The 17768-nt window shown below is 59.2% G+C and overlaps 1 protein-coding gene across 1 annotated transcript; it reads right to left on the reverse strand.

The window, feature by feature from the left end:
* Nucleotides 1–466: 466 nt before the first annotated feature.
* On the reverse strand, nucleotides 467–17713 carry LOC123855970 (tubulin beta-3 chain). The gene is made up of 7 exons (XM_064581554.1): nucleotides 12497–17713; nucleotides 12028–12209; nucleotides 9346–9462; nucleotides 9160–9238; nucleotides 3188–3311; nucleotides 2559–2669; nucleotides 467–1863 (listed from the first exon to the last, which is right to left on the reverse strand). Exons 1-7 carry the CDS (start codon nucleotides 13445–13447, stop codon nucleotides 788–790), a joined length of 2640 nt encoding a protein of 879 aa, XP_064437624.1. The 5' UTR covers nucleotides 13448–17713; the 3' UTR covers nucleotides 467–787.
* Nucleotides 17714–17768: the final 55 nt, after the last annotated feature.

Below are 17768 nucleotides of genomic sequence, written 5' to 3' on the forward strand. Positions count from 1 at the left end.
CTGGGGTGTGCCTGCCACCGTGGGCCACAGCCCACTAACCCCCACCAGCCCCTTCTCAGGGCCCAAGACTCCACTCTCCCACACGCCACACTTCTCTGCGGAGGGTTCAAGGTCCTCCCTTCCCACCTCTCCTTAGGGTCTCCAGCGGCCTGCCAGAGGAAAGCTCTGGAGCGGGTCTCCCTGTAGGGGACAGGGATAGTTCTCAAGTCCAGGGCGAGCTGCACCTGTGGTTCTGGGATGAGGCTTCATCTGGGCATGGCCCAACCCCAGGACCCCACTTCCGGAAGCTCCCAGCAGCTGTGCCTTCAGAACCCACAGGCTTCAAGCACAGCCACCAGCCTGGGAGACAGTGACCCTTCCTCCCCCTCACCCCACTCCCAGGGCCTCCTTGTCTGTCCCTCCTCACCCCTCTGGACCCAACTTTCCAGAATAAAAAGAAATCTCCAGCACCAGGCAGGGATATCTGACAGCAATAGATTTATTAAGTATCCCCCCTCAAAATATAAACACAAACCGTAAAAAAACAAAAGAAAACACAACAAACCATAAAACAGGCCTGGAGCTGACAATAAAGCAGACACAGAAGTGGACCCGACCCATGGAGGGAAGACAGGACTCACGTGGGGTGGGGATGCCGTAAATACTGGAGGACAAGCACTCGGGAGCCCTGGGGTGCCATGGCCGGAGCTGGCGGGGGCAAGGCTGGGGGCGGTGTCAATGGCGACGGGGCTCTGGGGGACAGGCCTCCTGGCCACAGCCGCATCCTGGCTCCGCCCCTCCAGCGGCTTCATTTGGGGCCCTGAGCCTCGGACTCCTCCTCGTCGTCTTCGTACATCTCGCCCTCCTCCTCGGCCGTGGCGTCCTGGTACTGCTGGTACTCGGACACCAGGTCGTTCATGTTGCTCTCGGCCTCGGTGAACTCCATCTCGTCCATGCCCTCGCCCGTGTACCAGTGGAGGAAGGCCTTGCGCCGGAACATGGCGGTGAACTGCTCCGAGATGCGCTTGAACAGCTCCTGGATGGCCGTGCTGTTGCCGATGAAGGTGGAGGACATCTTGAGCCCCCGGGGTGGGATGTCGCACACGGCCACCTTCACGTTGTTGGGGATCCACTCCACGAAGTAGCTGCTGTTCTTGCTCTGGATGGCCAGCATCTGCTCGTCCACCTCCTTCATGGACATGCGCCCACGGAACACGGTGGCCACCGTCAGGTAGCGGCCGTGGCGCGGGTCGCAGGCGGCCATCATGTTCTTGGCGTCGAACATCTGCTGCGTGAGCTCGGGCACGGTGAGCGCGCGGTACTGCTGGCTGCCGCGGGCCGTGAGCGGCGCGAAGCCGGGCATGAAGAAGTGCAGGCGCGGGAAGGGCACCATGTTCACGGCCAGCTTGCGCAGGTCGGCGTTGAGCTGGCCCGGGAAGCGGAGGGAAGTGGTGACGCCGCTCATGGTGGCCGACACCAGGTGGTTGAGGTCTCCGTAGGTGGGAGTGGCCAGCTTGAGCGTGCGGAAGCAGATGTCGTACAGGGCCTCGTTGTCGATGCAGTAGGTCTCGTCCGTGTTCTCCACCAGCTGGTGGATGGACAGGGTGGCGTTGTAGGGCTCCACCACTGTGTCCGACACCTTGGGCGAGGGCACCACGCTGAAGGTGTTCATGATGCGGTCAGGGTACTCCTCACGCACCTTGCTAATGAGCAGCGTGCCCATGCCCGAGCCCGTGCCCCCGCCGAGAGAGTGGGTCAGCTGGAAGCCCTGCAGGCAGTCGCAATTCTCACACTCCTTCCGCACCACGTCCAGGACGGAGTCCACCAGCTCAGCACCCTCCGTGTAGTGACCCTTGGCCCAGTTGTTGCCGGCCCCGCTCTGACCTGTGGGGGTGCGGGGGCAGCAGGAGGGGGACGCAGACTAGTCAGACCTACAGCGCCTGCCTGAACAGGGGCCATACCAGAGAGCAACTGTGGAAGCTCTGTCTCCTCTCTGTGAAATGAGGGTGCCCACACCTTCTCACTCCCTCCATGACCCTCCACGCCAGCCATGCTGCGGGTGGTGGACCTCACTGCCTGGTGCCGGGTAGTAAGGGCTCTAGACAGGAACTGAGAACCCGGCTTTGCCTCCCTTGGGGGGGTTCTGGGTGAGTCTACCAGCCCTACCCTCCAGCCGCCGGCTGGTCATGCTGGAAGTGCCAGCTAGAGCCGCCAGAACCCCAGAATCCCTTGCCGCTTGGGGTCTGAATGTGGGCTGGTGCCCATCAATTGGGGTGCTGAATTCCCGAAGACAGAAATGGGGTGATGCCCTCTTGATGACAGCTGCATGCCCGTGAACTTGAATCCTCTGGAGACTGACTCCTGTCCTGCCAGCTCTGTAACAGTCCTATAAGCTCAATTCTCTGTTCCACACATTGTTCTGCCCTGTGCAGAACCCTTCCTCTGGGCCTCTGTTACCCAATGCAGAACGGGAAGGTCAGTTCTGTCCTGCTAAGGGGTGACTTTGCCCTGTCGTTTCTGCTGATCTGGATTTGCCCGTGATGGGGTCTGCATCAGAGTGTGGGACAAGGGAAACTTACCGAAGATGAAGTTGTCAGGCCTGAAAAGGTGCCCAAAGGCCCCAGATCGGACGCTGTCCATGGTTCCGGGCTCAAGGTCCACCAGAATGGCCCGAGGCACATACTTATGAGCTGAGGGGAAAGGGGTGGGTTATGTGGGTCACAGAGGGTCAGGGGCTACTCCTGCCCTCTAAATCCTGCCCTGGCCTGCCAGAGTCATGCTGTCACCATAAGCGCTCAGACTCTGGGGTCAGAGAGGCTGGAACCACGTGTGAAATGGGGATCATGGTCAACACCCTAGACAGCCAGGACCACATAATACATCCACGGGGGCAGGTTAATATTTCTCCAGTTCGCTATGGACATAATCTTACACCAGTGGCTAAGTGACCTCCGCTCTGGACCCTCCCATGGGCTTCCTGAGGAGCCTCCAGGACCCTGCCCAACCCTGTCCATCCCCTAGACTATGCATGTGAGGATTACACATATTTGAATCTCACTATGGTGGCAGTTTCTAGGGTTCCTCATCTTTATTTTGGGTTACACCTGCCAACCAACTGATAGGAGGGCAGAGATGCTGAGACCCAGCAGTCAAGGTGCCCTCTCCTCCCTCCTCCCAGATCAAGCATGGGGGCAGGGTGGGAGCTCACAAGAGGCCTCGTTGTAGTAGACGCTGATGCGCTCCAGCTGCAGGTCTGAGTCCCCCACATAGTTGCCACTGGGGTCTATACCGTGCTCATCACTGATGACCTCCCAGAACTGCAGGGGGGAAAGGAAGGGTCAGCAGGTGCTTATGACCCCCACCAGGCCCTTCCCTCCCATGAACTCTGCCCTGGGTGTCAAATTAGGGGCCTGGACCCAAAGCTTGCACTAGCCCCTTTGAGTGACTTCAGAGAAAAGCCCCAAGCTCTGTCATCTGTCAGAAAATTATCATAGTAGGTGTGCCTGGGTGGCTCGGTCGTTAAGCATCTGCCTTCAGCTCAGGTCATGAGCCCAGGGTCCTGGGATCGAACCCCGCATCGGGCTCCCTGCTCAGTGAGAAGCCTGCTTCTCCCTCTCCCACTCCCCCTGCTTGTGTTCCCTCTCTCGCTGTGTCTCTCTATGTAAAATAAATAAAATCTTAAAAAAAAAAAAAAGAAAATCATCATAGTAAATATGCACATCCACTGTCTATACGTTCATGGTGCCTGGCTCCCTCAGAGTGGTTCAGGGCTCAGATGACACAGACCCAGGTCCCCCAGACTCAGCTCTGCACTTGCTAACCAGGAGCCCTGGACAGTCCACTCCTCCATGAGGGGTTAGTAATAAACACCCTCTTGGGGTGGTTTTCTTTATTCTCTCTTTTCAGATGAAAGAACCAAGGCACGGAGAAGGCAAAGAGCTGCCTACAGTAAGTGACAGAGACAGAGCCCAGGATACACGTGCCCCTCAGTGTCCGGGTAAAAGATGTCCAGAGACAGGGTCTGGCAGGGCCCAGCACATCATCAGCCTCAGCCAATGGGAACCACGGGGAGCCTGAGTAGGGAATGACTTGCCTGGTTCACCCAACCTGTCCGCAAAGAGCTGGCACAGCCCAGACTCCCAGGGTTCACTCTCTCCACCACCTGCTGCCACCCACCCTACTCCCCCTAGGGCTGGGATCCACAGCGCTTCTCAAAATCGGCTCCAGAGCACAAAAGCACAGAGCAGGGCCTACATTCAGGAGTTGGACCACCTCTTCCCAGCTGTGCGACCCTGGGCAGGTCCTGAAGATTCTCTGTGCCTCAGGGCCCTCATCTGTTCAATAGGCCTGATGGTGAAACAAGTCTTTGTGGGAATAAAGCGAGCTGATCATGGGAAGCATGTGAATGCGTGCCTATATGTCAGCACACAAAGACACATCCCCTGGGTGAAGGGAAGGCTGCACAGAGCTTGGCCCTCACCCCAAGGGCATTTCCAAGCTGTGTGGAGCACCGTAGGCCCATGAGGGAGGGTCATTAGTCACACATTGCGTGACTTCCCAGTGCCCCTCCCCTTTGCTCCTCAGGGTTGGAGTGACTTTCAGAAGATGAATGGTATGAAGGCCTCGAGAAATAACAGGACTCTACATGTGAGTCATGTGCTGGCAAAAAGACGGCTCCGTGAAAAAAGCAGTTAGAATCCAGTTTTCACATATTTATCTATATATAGATGTCTCTAACAGGCACAAAGGTGTCCGTTCCAAGGACCTGGGCCTGGGAATGTGGGTCTGGGTTGGGGGAAAGTTCTTCTCACTGTATACCCTTTGGCTCTTTTGGAATTGTCACATGTTAATTTCTAAACAATAACAAAAGATTAGTTAGAAAATATCTTTTAAAACTCTGGTAATTAGGGGCGCCTAGTTGGCTCAGTCAGTTAAGCGTCTGCCTTCGGCTCAGGTTGTGATCCCAGAGTCCCCACATCAGGGCTCCCTGCTCAGCGGGGAATCTGCCTCTCCTTCTGCCTCTGAACTACCCCCCCCACCTTGTGCTCTCACTTACTCTCTCTTTCTCAAATTAATAAAAAATATTTTTTAAAAATAAATAAAAAATTAAAACTGATCATTATCAACAGTGTTATCATTATTATAAAATGCATAGAAAAATCTTGGCAGTTCATCCAGAGAGGCTGTTATCAGAGGTCGTCACTCAGTGAGGGTGGGGGATTTACTCCCCGTTTTGTCATTGTTAACTGTTCTTTTTACATTGTGTGTGTTAATTTTGTAATTAGAAAAAATAAACACACAGAAATGTCACTGAGACATTCGGGGCCCGATCAGAGCTTCCTACCACTACTTGGATCTTCATGGCCTCCTCAGCCCGAGGCCTACATGAAAGCGGGAGCTAGGGTCTTGGTCCCCAGAGCTCTGAGACACCCCAGACCTCTGGTTTCAGGGACACCACAGCCCCTGCAGAGGAGTGATGAGCTTGAGACAGCAAGTGTGGGGCCAGGAGGGAGTGAGTCAGTCACCCTGCCATCAACACATCCACAGAGAGTTACTGAAAATGCATCTCTGGAAAGCATGGTCCTCCAGGAGGTGATGGACAAGATACCAGCACCAGTCAGTGTGTGCCAGTGACTCTCTCTCCTGAGACCTCAGTTTTCTCATCTGTAAAGTGGACACGATAATAGTATCCTCCTTAAGGGGTTAGCATAAGGCTTGATGCATTCAGCAAATAGTGGCTTCATTGGGTTAAAAGATTAGATGCTATTTAAATCTGTAAAGCCATATGCACAGATAACAAAAATAAAAGTCTTTAAAAATCAGTATACTTTGGGATACTGTGGTGCAGTAAAATATCGTCACGGATATGAGCACATCCCCGAGACACATCCTTGAGGGAAAAGCACACTGCATAATGATATGTAGAATAAAAAAGGGAACTTCAAAAGATGTTACATTTTTCTACAAAGATAGATAGATAGATGCACATGCACAGAAAACAGGCTGGAAGAATGGAAAACAAAACTGTCCCCCCAGGACAGCAGGACCTAGGGGCATGAGGTGGCTAAATGGACACTTATCCCCAATGTTTCAACTTTTTAGAAGACTATATTAATTGCTTTTGTGGTTAAAACTAATAAAAAATGTGACTTATAATAAGTGTATTAGTAAAATATATTATGTAATATTTAATCAATAATAAAATACAACTTTGTAAATTAAAGAAGAAATACTCATGACCATCACTGCAGTTGAGAAAACTGCCAGAGGGCGCCTGGATCCAACCCAGGGTGCTGGCCGTGGCTCCTACGTCAGACCCCCGCGCCCTTTGCGCTGTCCGTGGTGCTGATCCTTTGCCGCGTCCTCGCTCGGGGGCCCGGGAGGCGTCGGTACGGCAAGTGGGGGGACGCGGCTCCGCGGAGGGAGGGCTTGCCGACTCACGGGTGTTAAACCCTTTCAGGACCTCGAAGCCCCTCCCAGCCCCGAGCACAGCAAGCGCTACAGTGACCCATTTAGGAGGCGGGTTCAGGGAAAGCAGGAAATCCCTCCCCCCATTGGCGGTCAGAGCCAGGGCCCGCCCCTCCGAGGCTCCGCCCAGCGGCCGAGAGAAGGGGGCGCAGACAAAGGCTCCTGGATGGCCCTGCACCCCAGAGGAGAAGGATGGGGTCCCCGGATTCATCCGCCTGTTGTGTGGCGTCGGTGGGAGGGGGCGTTCCCGCCCACCCTAATGGATCCGAGCAGACCTAGACTCCGACCCCTGCCCTGTCCCTCCTGGGCGGTGCCTCCACTTCGCGGAGCGACCCCTGGGGGAAGGGCGATCCCCTATCTCACCGCACGTGTTGGAGGCGCTGGGCCTGAACACCAGGCACAGTGGTCAATACGCAGCGATCGTGATCGTTGTCGTGAGTGTAATGCCGGCAAGCTACCGCTCAGGAGAGGTGTGTTCTCTCCTGGCCCCAATCGCCCTGACCCCTCTCCATCCCCCACAGCCAGGCCCCTCGCTAGAGCTGCCGCCCTTGCCCATCGGCCAGTCGCTGCTGGTGATGGGAAGGAAAAGTTCGCCCGCCCCCTTCACCAGGGCACCCACAGCCACCATGGGATCAGGAGACAGAAACGGCCAATGAACCGCCTGTCCACAGGGCAGACGGCAGCACCAGCTGGGCCTGGCCCGGGGGGCTTTGAGCACTTTGTTCAATTGGGTCTCTGGAGACTTCCGAGGACAAGGAGGCCAGAAGGAAGATGCTCAACTGCTGTCACTGGTCACCAAAAAAGGCGGAAAAGAAAGAAATAGCTCCTCTCCCCACAAAATCCACCTCTCTCTGGTTTGAATTGTTAGAAAGGATCAGATACTAATTTTTAAAACAACATAAAGTAAGAAAATCAACCCAAAAGGAATAAAAAAATAATGAGCAAACCCAGGAGGCCACACCTCTAAGAAGCAGGAAAAAAAATCTCAGCCAAGGACACTTGTCCAGCACTCAGGCTACTGGCTCTGCCTTCCTCCCTCCCCCTCCTGCCACCCCCCCCCCCCAGCCCTCCCTCCACCGCAGCTACAGCTCAGGGCGTGGACTTGCCTTTGCTTGATATGTGTCTGTCCAGGCCATAGGGAGGAGGGGTGTATAACCAGATCACCACTCCCCCAGGCTCAGGCAGAACTCAGGGCTGCCCTCCCTTCCCCCAGTGACCCCTGACCCTCCGAGGAGCAGATGTTCAGGGCAGGCCTGGCCCCTGTGACCACATTAATGAGCCCTCCACCCCTCCCAACTGGCCAGGGCAGCTGTCAGCGACTGCCCCGGGAGTCCTGATTTGATTTGAGGCCATCATCCCCCAGGCCTCCCCCTCCCCCAGCCCCCTTCCTGGGGCAGGCACAGCTGTTTCTTCAGGTGATTAGGGAGTCTCCCTGGTACCACCCCTCCACCCGGTCCAAGTCACCTCCACCCTAGAGAAGAAGTTGCAATTTATATGTCAGCCACGAGGCTGCCCCAGCAGCGTTGTAATTAGCTTTTTGTTCTTGCCTCGTTTCCATGGCAACAGCCTCCAGAGGAACCCCCTTCCTAGGCCCCTTCACCTCCAAGACCTGTCTCCTCCCACTGCCTCCTTTGGGAAACCCGCCCTGCAACCACTCCCACCCTGGGTCCCTGGCCTTGGTCCTGACAAAGCCGCCCCCGTTCCCCGGTTTTGTTCTGTGGGGTGCCCCAGTGCGCAGCAGGCCCCACCCACCTAGCCTGAGCCCTGGGCTGGACATCTGCAGGGACTGAGAGCCGGAGGGTAGTGTGGCTCTGTCTCGCACTTGCTGCGTGACCTTGGGCAAGGGATAGTCTCCCTGGACTTGGGGACGTGACACCTGTCTCCTAGGTTCCAGTGGGGATTAACCACCTCCTCTTCCCCTTAGTTCCAACATCTTCGAGGTGGGCTAACAATGGAGGTGGTGATGCAGCTCTCCATCCCAGGAGTGGGGCTTTGTTCCCGACATCCCACCCCCAGACTCCACAGTCCCTGGGTGGGTGCTGTCCAAACCCACGGGAGGTTTGCCCAGGCTGGGCTGAGCTGGAGGAAAAGTCCAGTCCTGGACCAAGGTCACCCCGAGTCTGGGCCCAACCCCTCCCCCAACAAAGGAATAGGGTGGGGTCAGGAAGCTGAACAACGAGGTTGGGGCATGGGGGTGGCTCTGGCGGCTTGGAGGACATCCTGCTCCTGGGGGCAGCGGGAGCAGGGCAGACAGAATCGTTTCGTCTTTGAAGGGGACGCCCCACCCAAACCTGCCCACCCCACCCATCTCGCTCAAGGCTGAGTTGCGACCCCAAAGAAGAGGGCCACGCCCAAACAGCCCCCACAGCTGCAGCCGCTGTGGATGGAGCTCAGCCGCCGACTTGCGCGGCGCTCCCGCAGGCCTGAGGTAACCCGGGCAGGGACAGAGAGAAGACGATGTGGACGTGGCAGGGCAGGGACCCCGGTGCCCCGGCCGCCCGGCCGCCCGGCCGCCCGGCGCGGGGCCCGGCTCGTCCCTTTGTTCCTGGCTTCGCAGCGGCAAGGGCGGCTCGGGGTGCGGCGCCTCCCTGCTTCCCTCCCTCCGGGGCCCGGCTGTGGGTGGGGAGGCGGGTTGCGCGGCGGTGTCAGGGCCCGGAGCCGGGGCGGGGCGCGGGGCGCGGGGCGCGGGGCGGGGGCGGCGCGCGTCCTCACCTTGGCCCCGATCTGGTTGCCGCACTGGCCGGCCTGGATGTGCACGATCTCCCTCATGCTCGGTGCGTGCGACGGGCGGCTGCGGGACACGCGCGTACAGGCCGGGGCTGGCTGCGGAGGGTCGGCCGCCCCCGCCGCCCGCTCTTATAGGCCGGGCCCCGCCCGCAGCGCCCGGCCTGGCGTCACCGCGCGCGGCCAATCGGGGGGCGCCGCCGCAGAATGCAGCACCGGCCCTGCAGCATCAGCACCGCGCATCCCCGCTCGGCCGCGCGCCGCGCCGCCTCCGCCCGCCGCCACCAGGGTCTGCGGGGCCCGCGGGCGGGGGGCGGGGGCGGGAGTCTGGGGGCCCCCGCATACTGGAGGGAGGGGCTGGCGGGCTCCAGGGAGGACAATAGAAGCCCCTCTTGGCTCTCGGGCCCCGCCCAGGCTGCCCTCTCGGGTCCCGCCGCCGCGGCAGCCCCACCCCACGGCTTTGCAAGGACAGTCTTTCTTCCCCACACCCGTTCAGGGACCAGCCCCACGGTCCCACCCCAAAGACCGAGATGGACGCCTCTCAGCTCCCTGTCTTGTGGCATGAAGGGACAGACGAGGTACTCTAGCAGGGGTGGGGCAGGCAGGAAGATGCTGCAGCAGGCACCCAGCCCTCCAGAAGAAAGCATGGGGCAGGGCTCAGACACGCCGAGTCAGAAGGAGGGTGGCTTACAACGGCAGCTCTGAGCTTCACGGTCCTTCTCTGCAGTGGGGGATGCCAGGTACCTGCCCCTCCTCCCTCGGGGGGCTGCCGTGAGATTCCAAATGGACCTGGTACGTGGGGATGCTTTGTACCCCTGCCAGGTACAGTGCCTGGTACGTAGCTGCTGCTCAGTGAATACTGGTGCCAGGCATTATCAAAAGGACACAAGCCAGGCGAGGGACTGACAGGGTGGGGAGTGGTGGGCTGTGACTTCTGTCTGATTCACGTCCTGGTGTCACCCGGACTCCTGGACTCTTGGTCCACGTGAGGCCAACACAACATGGTGGTAGGGGCCATGTAGTGAGAGAGTGTGCGCCTAAGGCAGAGCTGGGGGATTCTTGGGAGGCAAACGGGGAAAGAGGGTCCACTGATCAGAAGAGAAAGGAAGGTATCAAGTGGACATGCAGTACAGACATTATATTACACATACAGAATGCCACTGGGGTCAGACATTGTAGTGAAACCACCTTGTAATAAGGTCCTTCTGAATCTTCCAGGAGGGGTCTCGGTCACAGTGCGTGGAGGTCCCACAAGCCGTCGGCTGAACAGGTCTGTGGTGTGCCTGTGTGTAGCTGGACTCAAGAGTGCACTGACAGGGTGTGGCTGCGCATAGCCCCTCTTCCCCCCACCCTGAAGCTCTCCAGTTGGCTAGTCTAGAAATGGGTCTTTTGTTCTCAAGAGACACCCCTCCCCCACAGCGTGTCCGTGATGTGGCTTTCGGTGGTTGGCTTCCGGCTGCCTGGGGCCCCTCCCTGTCCCCATTCAGGGGGTCCTCGGTGAGCGTTTGGCTCTTCCCCGGAGCTGGCTGCACCTCCCCGACTGAGCAAAGGAAGGAGCTTTGCAGCATCCCGTTGGCCAAGACCCATTACCCGCACGCCCTGCCTCCCCGCGTGATGGCGTCGGGCCAGGTCCGCTCTCCCTCCCTCCCCAGGGGGCTCTGGTGCCAGGTTCACGGCTGACTCACCGTCCTGTCCCCCTGCAAAGGCTAGCCCTGCCGGGAACCAGCTCCTGGCCTTGAGGCTAGCAGTCTGGGCTGAAGCTGCCAGCATGGGTGGGGACTGGCTGGGGCAGAGTTGGGGGTGGCTGGCCAGTGGCTGCCGAAAACTTCAGGCACTACTAGACCTGCCTTCGAACTGGCTGATACCATCACCCTTGCCGCCGCCGAACCTGTGTCAGGAAGGGGGTCGACTGTATGCTCAGTATCTGTGGAGGAAACCAGGTGGGCTCTTCAGTGAGAAACTCAGGTTTGCAACCGAGGGGGGGGCCCAAGGGCTCCCCGGCACCAGCAGCAGGGCTCACCCCAGATGTCCACTCCTTCGGGGCTTGGGCTTGGACAGTCCCTGGACAGCCCCACTCCATTCTGGGAGGCCTTGCCTCAAGTACTTCCCAAGAGGGCAGTCCTGGGGGAGAGCAGGCCCCACCCCCCAGCACACACTGCACTGTGGGCAGACATGGAGGAGGGGCGGCATGACTGGGCTGTGACAGGGATGTGTTCAGGCTGAGGTCACATATGGGTCATGGTGGTCCTGCTCCTGCTGCAGCTAAGGGCACCCTGGACTGTGCCGAGTTGGGTCCCCATGGAGGTCACGGGGGGGGGCAGCTGCTGTTTCTCACTCTAGGTGCTCTGAGCTGGGGTTTACACCACGAGGAGAAAGCGAAGACACAGGCCCAGAGCAGGTGTCATTGGGGCCCCCACACTGTCGCCTTGGGCAGCGCCTCGGGCACTCTGGGTCCTTTGGGGCTGTGGGTTCTTCACCCGGGCCTGCCAGCCATGGTTTCTGGCTGGTTTCTGGGATTCGCTTCTCCCTGTCCATCACCCTCAACCCCACTCTTGCCCCTCCCCCTTCCTCCTCCCTCCAGGCTCAAGCAATTTCCAGAAGGAGGCAAGGCGGGCAGCGATGAGTCTGCACCAAGCACAGCATTTATTGCCAGAATGCTTCCCAGCCCTGACGCCCTGGATGCCGGCCTCTGATTCCGGCCGACAGCCTCTGCGCTGGCCCGGGCAGGCACTGGCTGGCCCTGTCTGCTGGGTACGTGCTGCACACACGGATGGGCCCCCAGCTCTCTGGTCCCCACCGAGCCTTAGACCAGCGCCCCCCTCCACCGTAGCCCCTCTGCCTGAAACAGAAGCTCACTGCTTCCTGGAGCGCTCCTGGAAGGCCAGGTCTTGCTGGTCACAAAGCTCCTCTTCCTGAGGCCCTCCTAGGGAGCAGTACTTGTCACGCTCCTCACACAGAGACTTCACATCCCAACAGGCAGGGGCACAAATCCCCAGACCCGGCAGCCGAGGTGGGTGTGTGCACAGCTTGCCAGGGCCCTGGGTGGAGGCACAGCTCTCCAGGAGTGGGCAGAGATGCTGCCCAGAAGCCCGGCACCTGCCCCTCGAGCCTGTGGCCCCAGCATCTCCCCAGCCTCCTGCACTCTCCACGGCAACTCCTGGAGATGGGTGCTTCTTCCCTTCTCTGGCCCCAGAGGGTCCATGCATCCACACCTCCGGAGATCATCTCGTCTGTCCTTTTTGGCAAGCGACTGCCCTGCTCCACAGGCCACATGGCATCACCAGCTCCCTCTGCCCAGCACCGCGGCCTCGAGCCTGCAGCCTCACCAGGAGCACAGCACTACCCCTTGGAGGGTCTTTCGGAGCTCCTGGCTGCGGAAGGCGTAGATGAGGGGGTCAATGATGGAGTTGCAGATGATGAGGGTGAGGAAGAGGTTGAAGTTCTTGAAGACGCAGCCACAGGTGGGGTGTTGAGGGCAGAGGACCATGAGTGAGAGGTGCAGGAAGAAGGGGCCCCAGCAGAGAAAGAAAATGCCCAGCAGGATGGTGAGCGTGGCGGCGCCCTTGAGGCCGAAGCCCTGGTGGGCAGGGCGCTGCCTCTTATGGAGCCGGGCGATGCCTCGGGCGTGCTGGCAGGCCCGGGCGAGCATGTGGACGTACAGCACCGCCATGAGCACCAGCACGGCTACAAAGAAGCCGACGAGACAAAGCAGCACGGCTGCGTGGTTGTAGTAGGCAATGAAGAGCGTGCTGGAGAGGACGCTCGCCACCCAGATCGCGGAGATGGCCCGGCACGCGCGGGGCAGCGTGACGATGCTGTGGTACCGCAGCGCGTAGAAGATGGAGACGTAGCGGTCCACGGCGATGGCGCCCAGGAAGCAGAGACTGGACACCATCGCACCGCAGACGAGCACGTCAATGACGTCGTCCAGCTGCTGCACCACGGCCGCCCGGGTGTCCAGGGCGCCGGCCTCCAGCAGCAGCATGACTGCCGTCTCCAGCACATTGCTCACGCTCACCAGCAGGTCGGACACAGCCAGGCAGCAGATGAAGTAATACATGGGCGAGTGCAGGTTGCGGTTCTTGGCAATGGCAGCCACCACCAGCACGTTCTCCACCACGCTCACCAGCCCCAGGCTGAGGAAGAGCCCGTCAGGAATGGACACCTCCAGGCACCGGGGCCCCGTCTGGTTGGCAGCCAGCCTCAGGTGAGGGGTGGCTGGGGGGGTGCAGTTGAAGGAGCCCAGCAGCCTCCTCTGGGGACCCTGCATAGACATAGTCCCACCAGGGAGCAGGAAGGGGTCCTCACTCTCAGGCGTCCTGCTCAGCTCACAGTGCCACCAGCGGGGCTCGTGTCTCCCGGACCGCCTTCACATTCACCCTGTCAGTCAGCTCAGCCATGACCCAGCTGAAGAGACCCCAGCTTCCCGGCAGAGTGGTTGCTTCCCAGCCAGGACCCCAAGCTCCCTTGCACCAACCCTGTAGTCTCTCCGGACCCCAGATCCTCAGCCCACCTCCCCACCTCTTCCGGAGAGGTGCCGTTGCTCAGGTCCAGACATGCATTTCTATGCCGCTTGCAGCCTCGTGGCTGGCCAGGCCGCCTGCGTCTCCAGGCCTGGGGTGGGCTGAGGTCCCAGGAAGAATGAAGCTTTAAAGTCCCCGGAGCCCCTCCTCCTGAGGGTGGCCACATGATGGGCGTGCACCCTGGACGCACGATCAGAGAGCACCCCGCACGGCACCCCAGCCGGCCTTCCTCTGGGCAGCACAAACAACAGCCAGGGCTGCCCTGGCTCCAAGGACACCTGACTCAGGCTCAGCAGGGCGTCTCCCCTCTCACCTGTGTTCAGCCAACCAGCGCTCCCAGCCTGGCCCCACGCCCAGGGTCTGCCCATGTGGGGGCCTCCTCTAGATCTGCTCCAGGCCCCCTGCAAACACCACCTCCTCCTTGGAGGCGTCTCTGATCTCTGGCCACCCACCTGATGCCACTCTGCCTTGGAAACAGTTGTTGGCTGTTGACCATGCACCCCCAGCCTGAACCCCTAGCTCCCTACGCCATGTTAGATGCTCACTAAGGGCAGCCCCTGCCCCCTAGGACGCCCAGCCCCCTCATGGAACCCTGTGGGAGGGCATCCCGGTCACACCAGGCTCTTGCTCTGCCTCATCCTCCGTGGGGGGAGGGGCAGGGACAGAGCTGACAGCCCCCACTTCCTCTACAGAGAAACCACTTCAAGGGCAGACCTCTGTCTCCAGCCACATTGTGCACGGCCAAGAATGGCCTCGCTCCAGGGTGCTCCCAGCACTTTCTCGCTGAAGACTCAAGTTCCTCCTCTAAAGAGCAGAGGTGGGAGGAGAACAGAATGGTTTGCGGACAAGGGAGACAACCTGAGGCAACAAGAAAGGTAAGGGCCTTGTTCGGTGGTGGCAGCAGGGCTGGGAGGGAGCTGGGAGGGAGGGTCTCAGGGTTGAGTGTTATCTGTGACACTCCCGTTCAAGCCCACTTTCTCTCCCCCACCCGAGTGCCAGGCGGCCCACGTGTCATCACACATTCGGTCCCACTTACAAATATTACCCACCCCTTCCATCTGCCTCACCCCACTGACAAGCTGCTCCCCCTTTTGATTGTGCTCTTTATTGAAGAACATCATACATGAGAGTACACAAGCTGTAAATCTGCAGGTTCGTGGATGCATCAACCTAAACACAGCCAGGAAGGCAGCACCCAGACCAATCACAAAAACATTAATTGCCCCAGAACAGCTAGGGCATCTGCCTGCCCTGGGAGCCACTCCCTGACATCCTCGTGGCTGTGAGTAGTAGTCTAATGCACAGACCCCACTGGGCATCTCCCGTCTTGTTACAAACAGTACCTGCTGGGTGTTCTGGCCCCATCTTTTGGTGGACATAGGCCACGTGTTTGCACAGGGCGACACGTGGGGGTGGACCTGTTGGCCTGTTGCTGGCAGGGCACGAGGACCCCAGCCCCCGCCTCCCCACGGAGAACATGAGAAGACAGCCCCACACCCACACCCCACAGGCACCGGGCACAGGATGGGCCCACACACCGAGCTCCCTGCCCTAGGACTTCACACCTCCCATTCTTTCCTCCTCATGGAGAACCCTGAAGGGAGCAGAGCCTCCCAGGACCACAGGATGGTGCCACGGCCAGTGAGGGTGGTCCCAGCAGCAGCGAGGGGCTGTGCAGGTCCGTGGCCGTGAGGCCCCAGCTCTGTCCCTGCCACACGGGTCCCAGGACTCACACTGCAGCCGTCCCTCACCAAGGACCACCTTCCACCTCTGGGGGCCCCAACTGCGAGTCTGCTGCCTTGCCCCTGCTTCTGTCAGCTTCTGTCAGCACATCGCAGGGAAGTCAGCATCTCCAGCTCCATAAAGAGGCCTTTGAGATGGACATGCTCCCCCCGCCTGAGACTTCAAAGAGCGTGAGAACTGGACAGCCTCTGGCAGGCAACCAGTCCTCTTCCGGGTGAGGCCTCGAGACTCCCCATCTGGTTCTGATGTGCCCGTTGGGGACTTCATGGGACGGAGACTCTCAACTTTGTGATTAGTTATGGTTATGAGGGAAACGTCTAAATGAAATCACAGATAATCTTAAGGCCAATGGTATCAACTCGATCTCTAGTGCCCCTGGGAGAAACTGAGGAATGGCCAGGAGATAGGTGGTGGACACAACTGTCCCCTCAGAGCACGTACCAACCTGAGACGGCGGGCTGGACCCACATGTGAGGCTGTGAGAACAGGAGCCCAGTTGTGGGGTCCCCAGCACCAAGAACAGTGCCAGGCACACACTTGGCCCGCAGCACGTGAGCGTTTGATGCACCAGTGAGCTTCATGGGGGGGGGCGGCGAGGGGCTGGTGTGGACACAGCCCCTCACTGCAGAGTCCAGTGAGATACAGTGTCCGACCATGGCCACACCAGGAGGTGGGGGTCACGGCCTGACCAGAGGGCCAAAGCCCTGCTTCCTTCACGGAGCTCCCCCACCCTGGGGGCCAGCCAGGAGACAGCCCCACGAGCGGCCATGTGGGGCGTGCAGCCTGCTCGCTCCTCCTGGCTCGTGGCCTGGCCGACAGCTGGGTCATGATGAGGTCTCTGGACTGAGAGAGAGGAACACCCTGTTTGCTCACCCTGTGGTGTCTGTGCTACCCTGAGGTAGAGTGCGACTTGATGGGAGAGTGCATAACCCATTAGCAATCCGACCATGGGCAGCAGGCGGCTGGGAGGAGCCCATTCACCCTTGCCTGGACCCTGGGGGGCAGAGCAAGCCTTTAAAGCAGACGTTTAGATGTGAGAGAGCTGGCTGTCTTCTCATCTCCACGGAAACTCAGAGCTTCAAGTAATGACCTAAACCCGAGCAGTTTGGCTGAACACTGATGATTTAATCATCTCTCGGGACAGCAGGCCCAGAAGGAAGCAGTTTCACCCTGGTCTGGGCCCAGCCTCGCTCTACCTCACTATCTCTATAACACTGGCTCTATTTTGAAGGTCACCAACTCCTAGTTGTAAAACGACTGCTGCAGCTCCGGACAGCGCATCCCCATCCAGATGTACTTAAGGCTGGAAGAGGCAGGGTGCCAAGCTCTCCCTGCCTGTCATCATGAGAGAACGAACCCCTTCCTGGAGGAACCCAGCAGACCCCTGGTCCTGTTGGCTGAAGCTTATCGCAGGACACCCTCATGGGAGAAATGTGGATCCAGGACAGCCTGGGACTATTTCAATCGTCCTCGATCCCACCCACCAAATCCAGTTACAGTGACATGGGATGAAGTATGGGTAGTAACTGACGGACATCAACATGTCTGCAGGGCGCTGTCCTTCCATGGGTGTTCAAAGCAGAGGCTTTTGTTGACCCCCAAATGCTGGGCGCTCCCAGCAGGATAAGCTCACAGATCTCCCCAAAAGGTGACTGCACATCAATGTCTAGAACACTGTACGGGACTTCCTGAGAGGCCCAGCCAACACTGATCCTGGCCTAGAGCGTGTGAGCAGCACCTCCTCACACCCCCGTCTGCTACTTACAGGAGTGGAGGTCAGGGCCGGGAGGGGGCCCAAGAGACTTGGCAGCTCCCAACCTCAGTGTCCTTGACCCTTCCACAACCAATCAGGCTCCTGAGCGACAGGCAGCCCTGTGTGGTGCTGAGCTGTGGAGCAGGCCAGGACTTGCCCCAGGTGATGAGCTCTCCCCCATGCTCTGTTGACCTCCCCTCCCCCGCAATCAAATGCCCCCTCATCTCTGCCACATACAATCTCCAGAGCTGCCAGGACATCCTTCCCAAGGTGTACCTCTCAGCCTCCTTCCCGTTCAGGGCTGTCCTGAAGTTTCCCCATAAAACCACTATGATTCTGCATCAGTGGTGCCCAGCCCAAGGACTCTGGTGTCAGTACCTCTTGTCCCTGGCCGGCCTGTTCCAGGTTCCCAATGGAGGCAAACACCTTGGTGTTCTCAGCAGGGATGTTGCACCGAAAACCTGTGGGACCTTCTCCACTCTGTGCCCCAAACTGTGGAGGGCAGGGTGGCCATGGAGAGAGCTCACAGGGGGCTGGGGCTTGGCTGCTGTGTGTGACTCTGGGTCATGTTCTCTCCT

The sequence above is a fragment of the Mirounga angustirostris genome, unplaced genomic scaffold (genome assembly GCF_029215605.1).
Source record: "Mirounga angustirostris isolate CCGP_5_RB_7025 unplaced genomic scaffold, mMirAng1.0.hap1 SCAF_16, whole genome shotgun sequence".
Lineage (NCBI taxonomy): Eukaryota > Metazoa > Chordata > Mammalia > Carnivora > Phocidae > Mirounga > Mirounga angustirostris.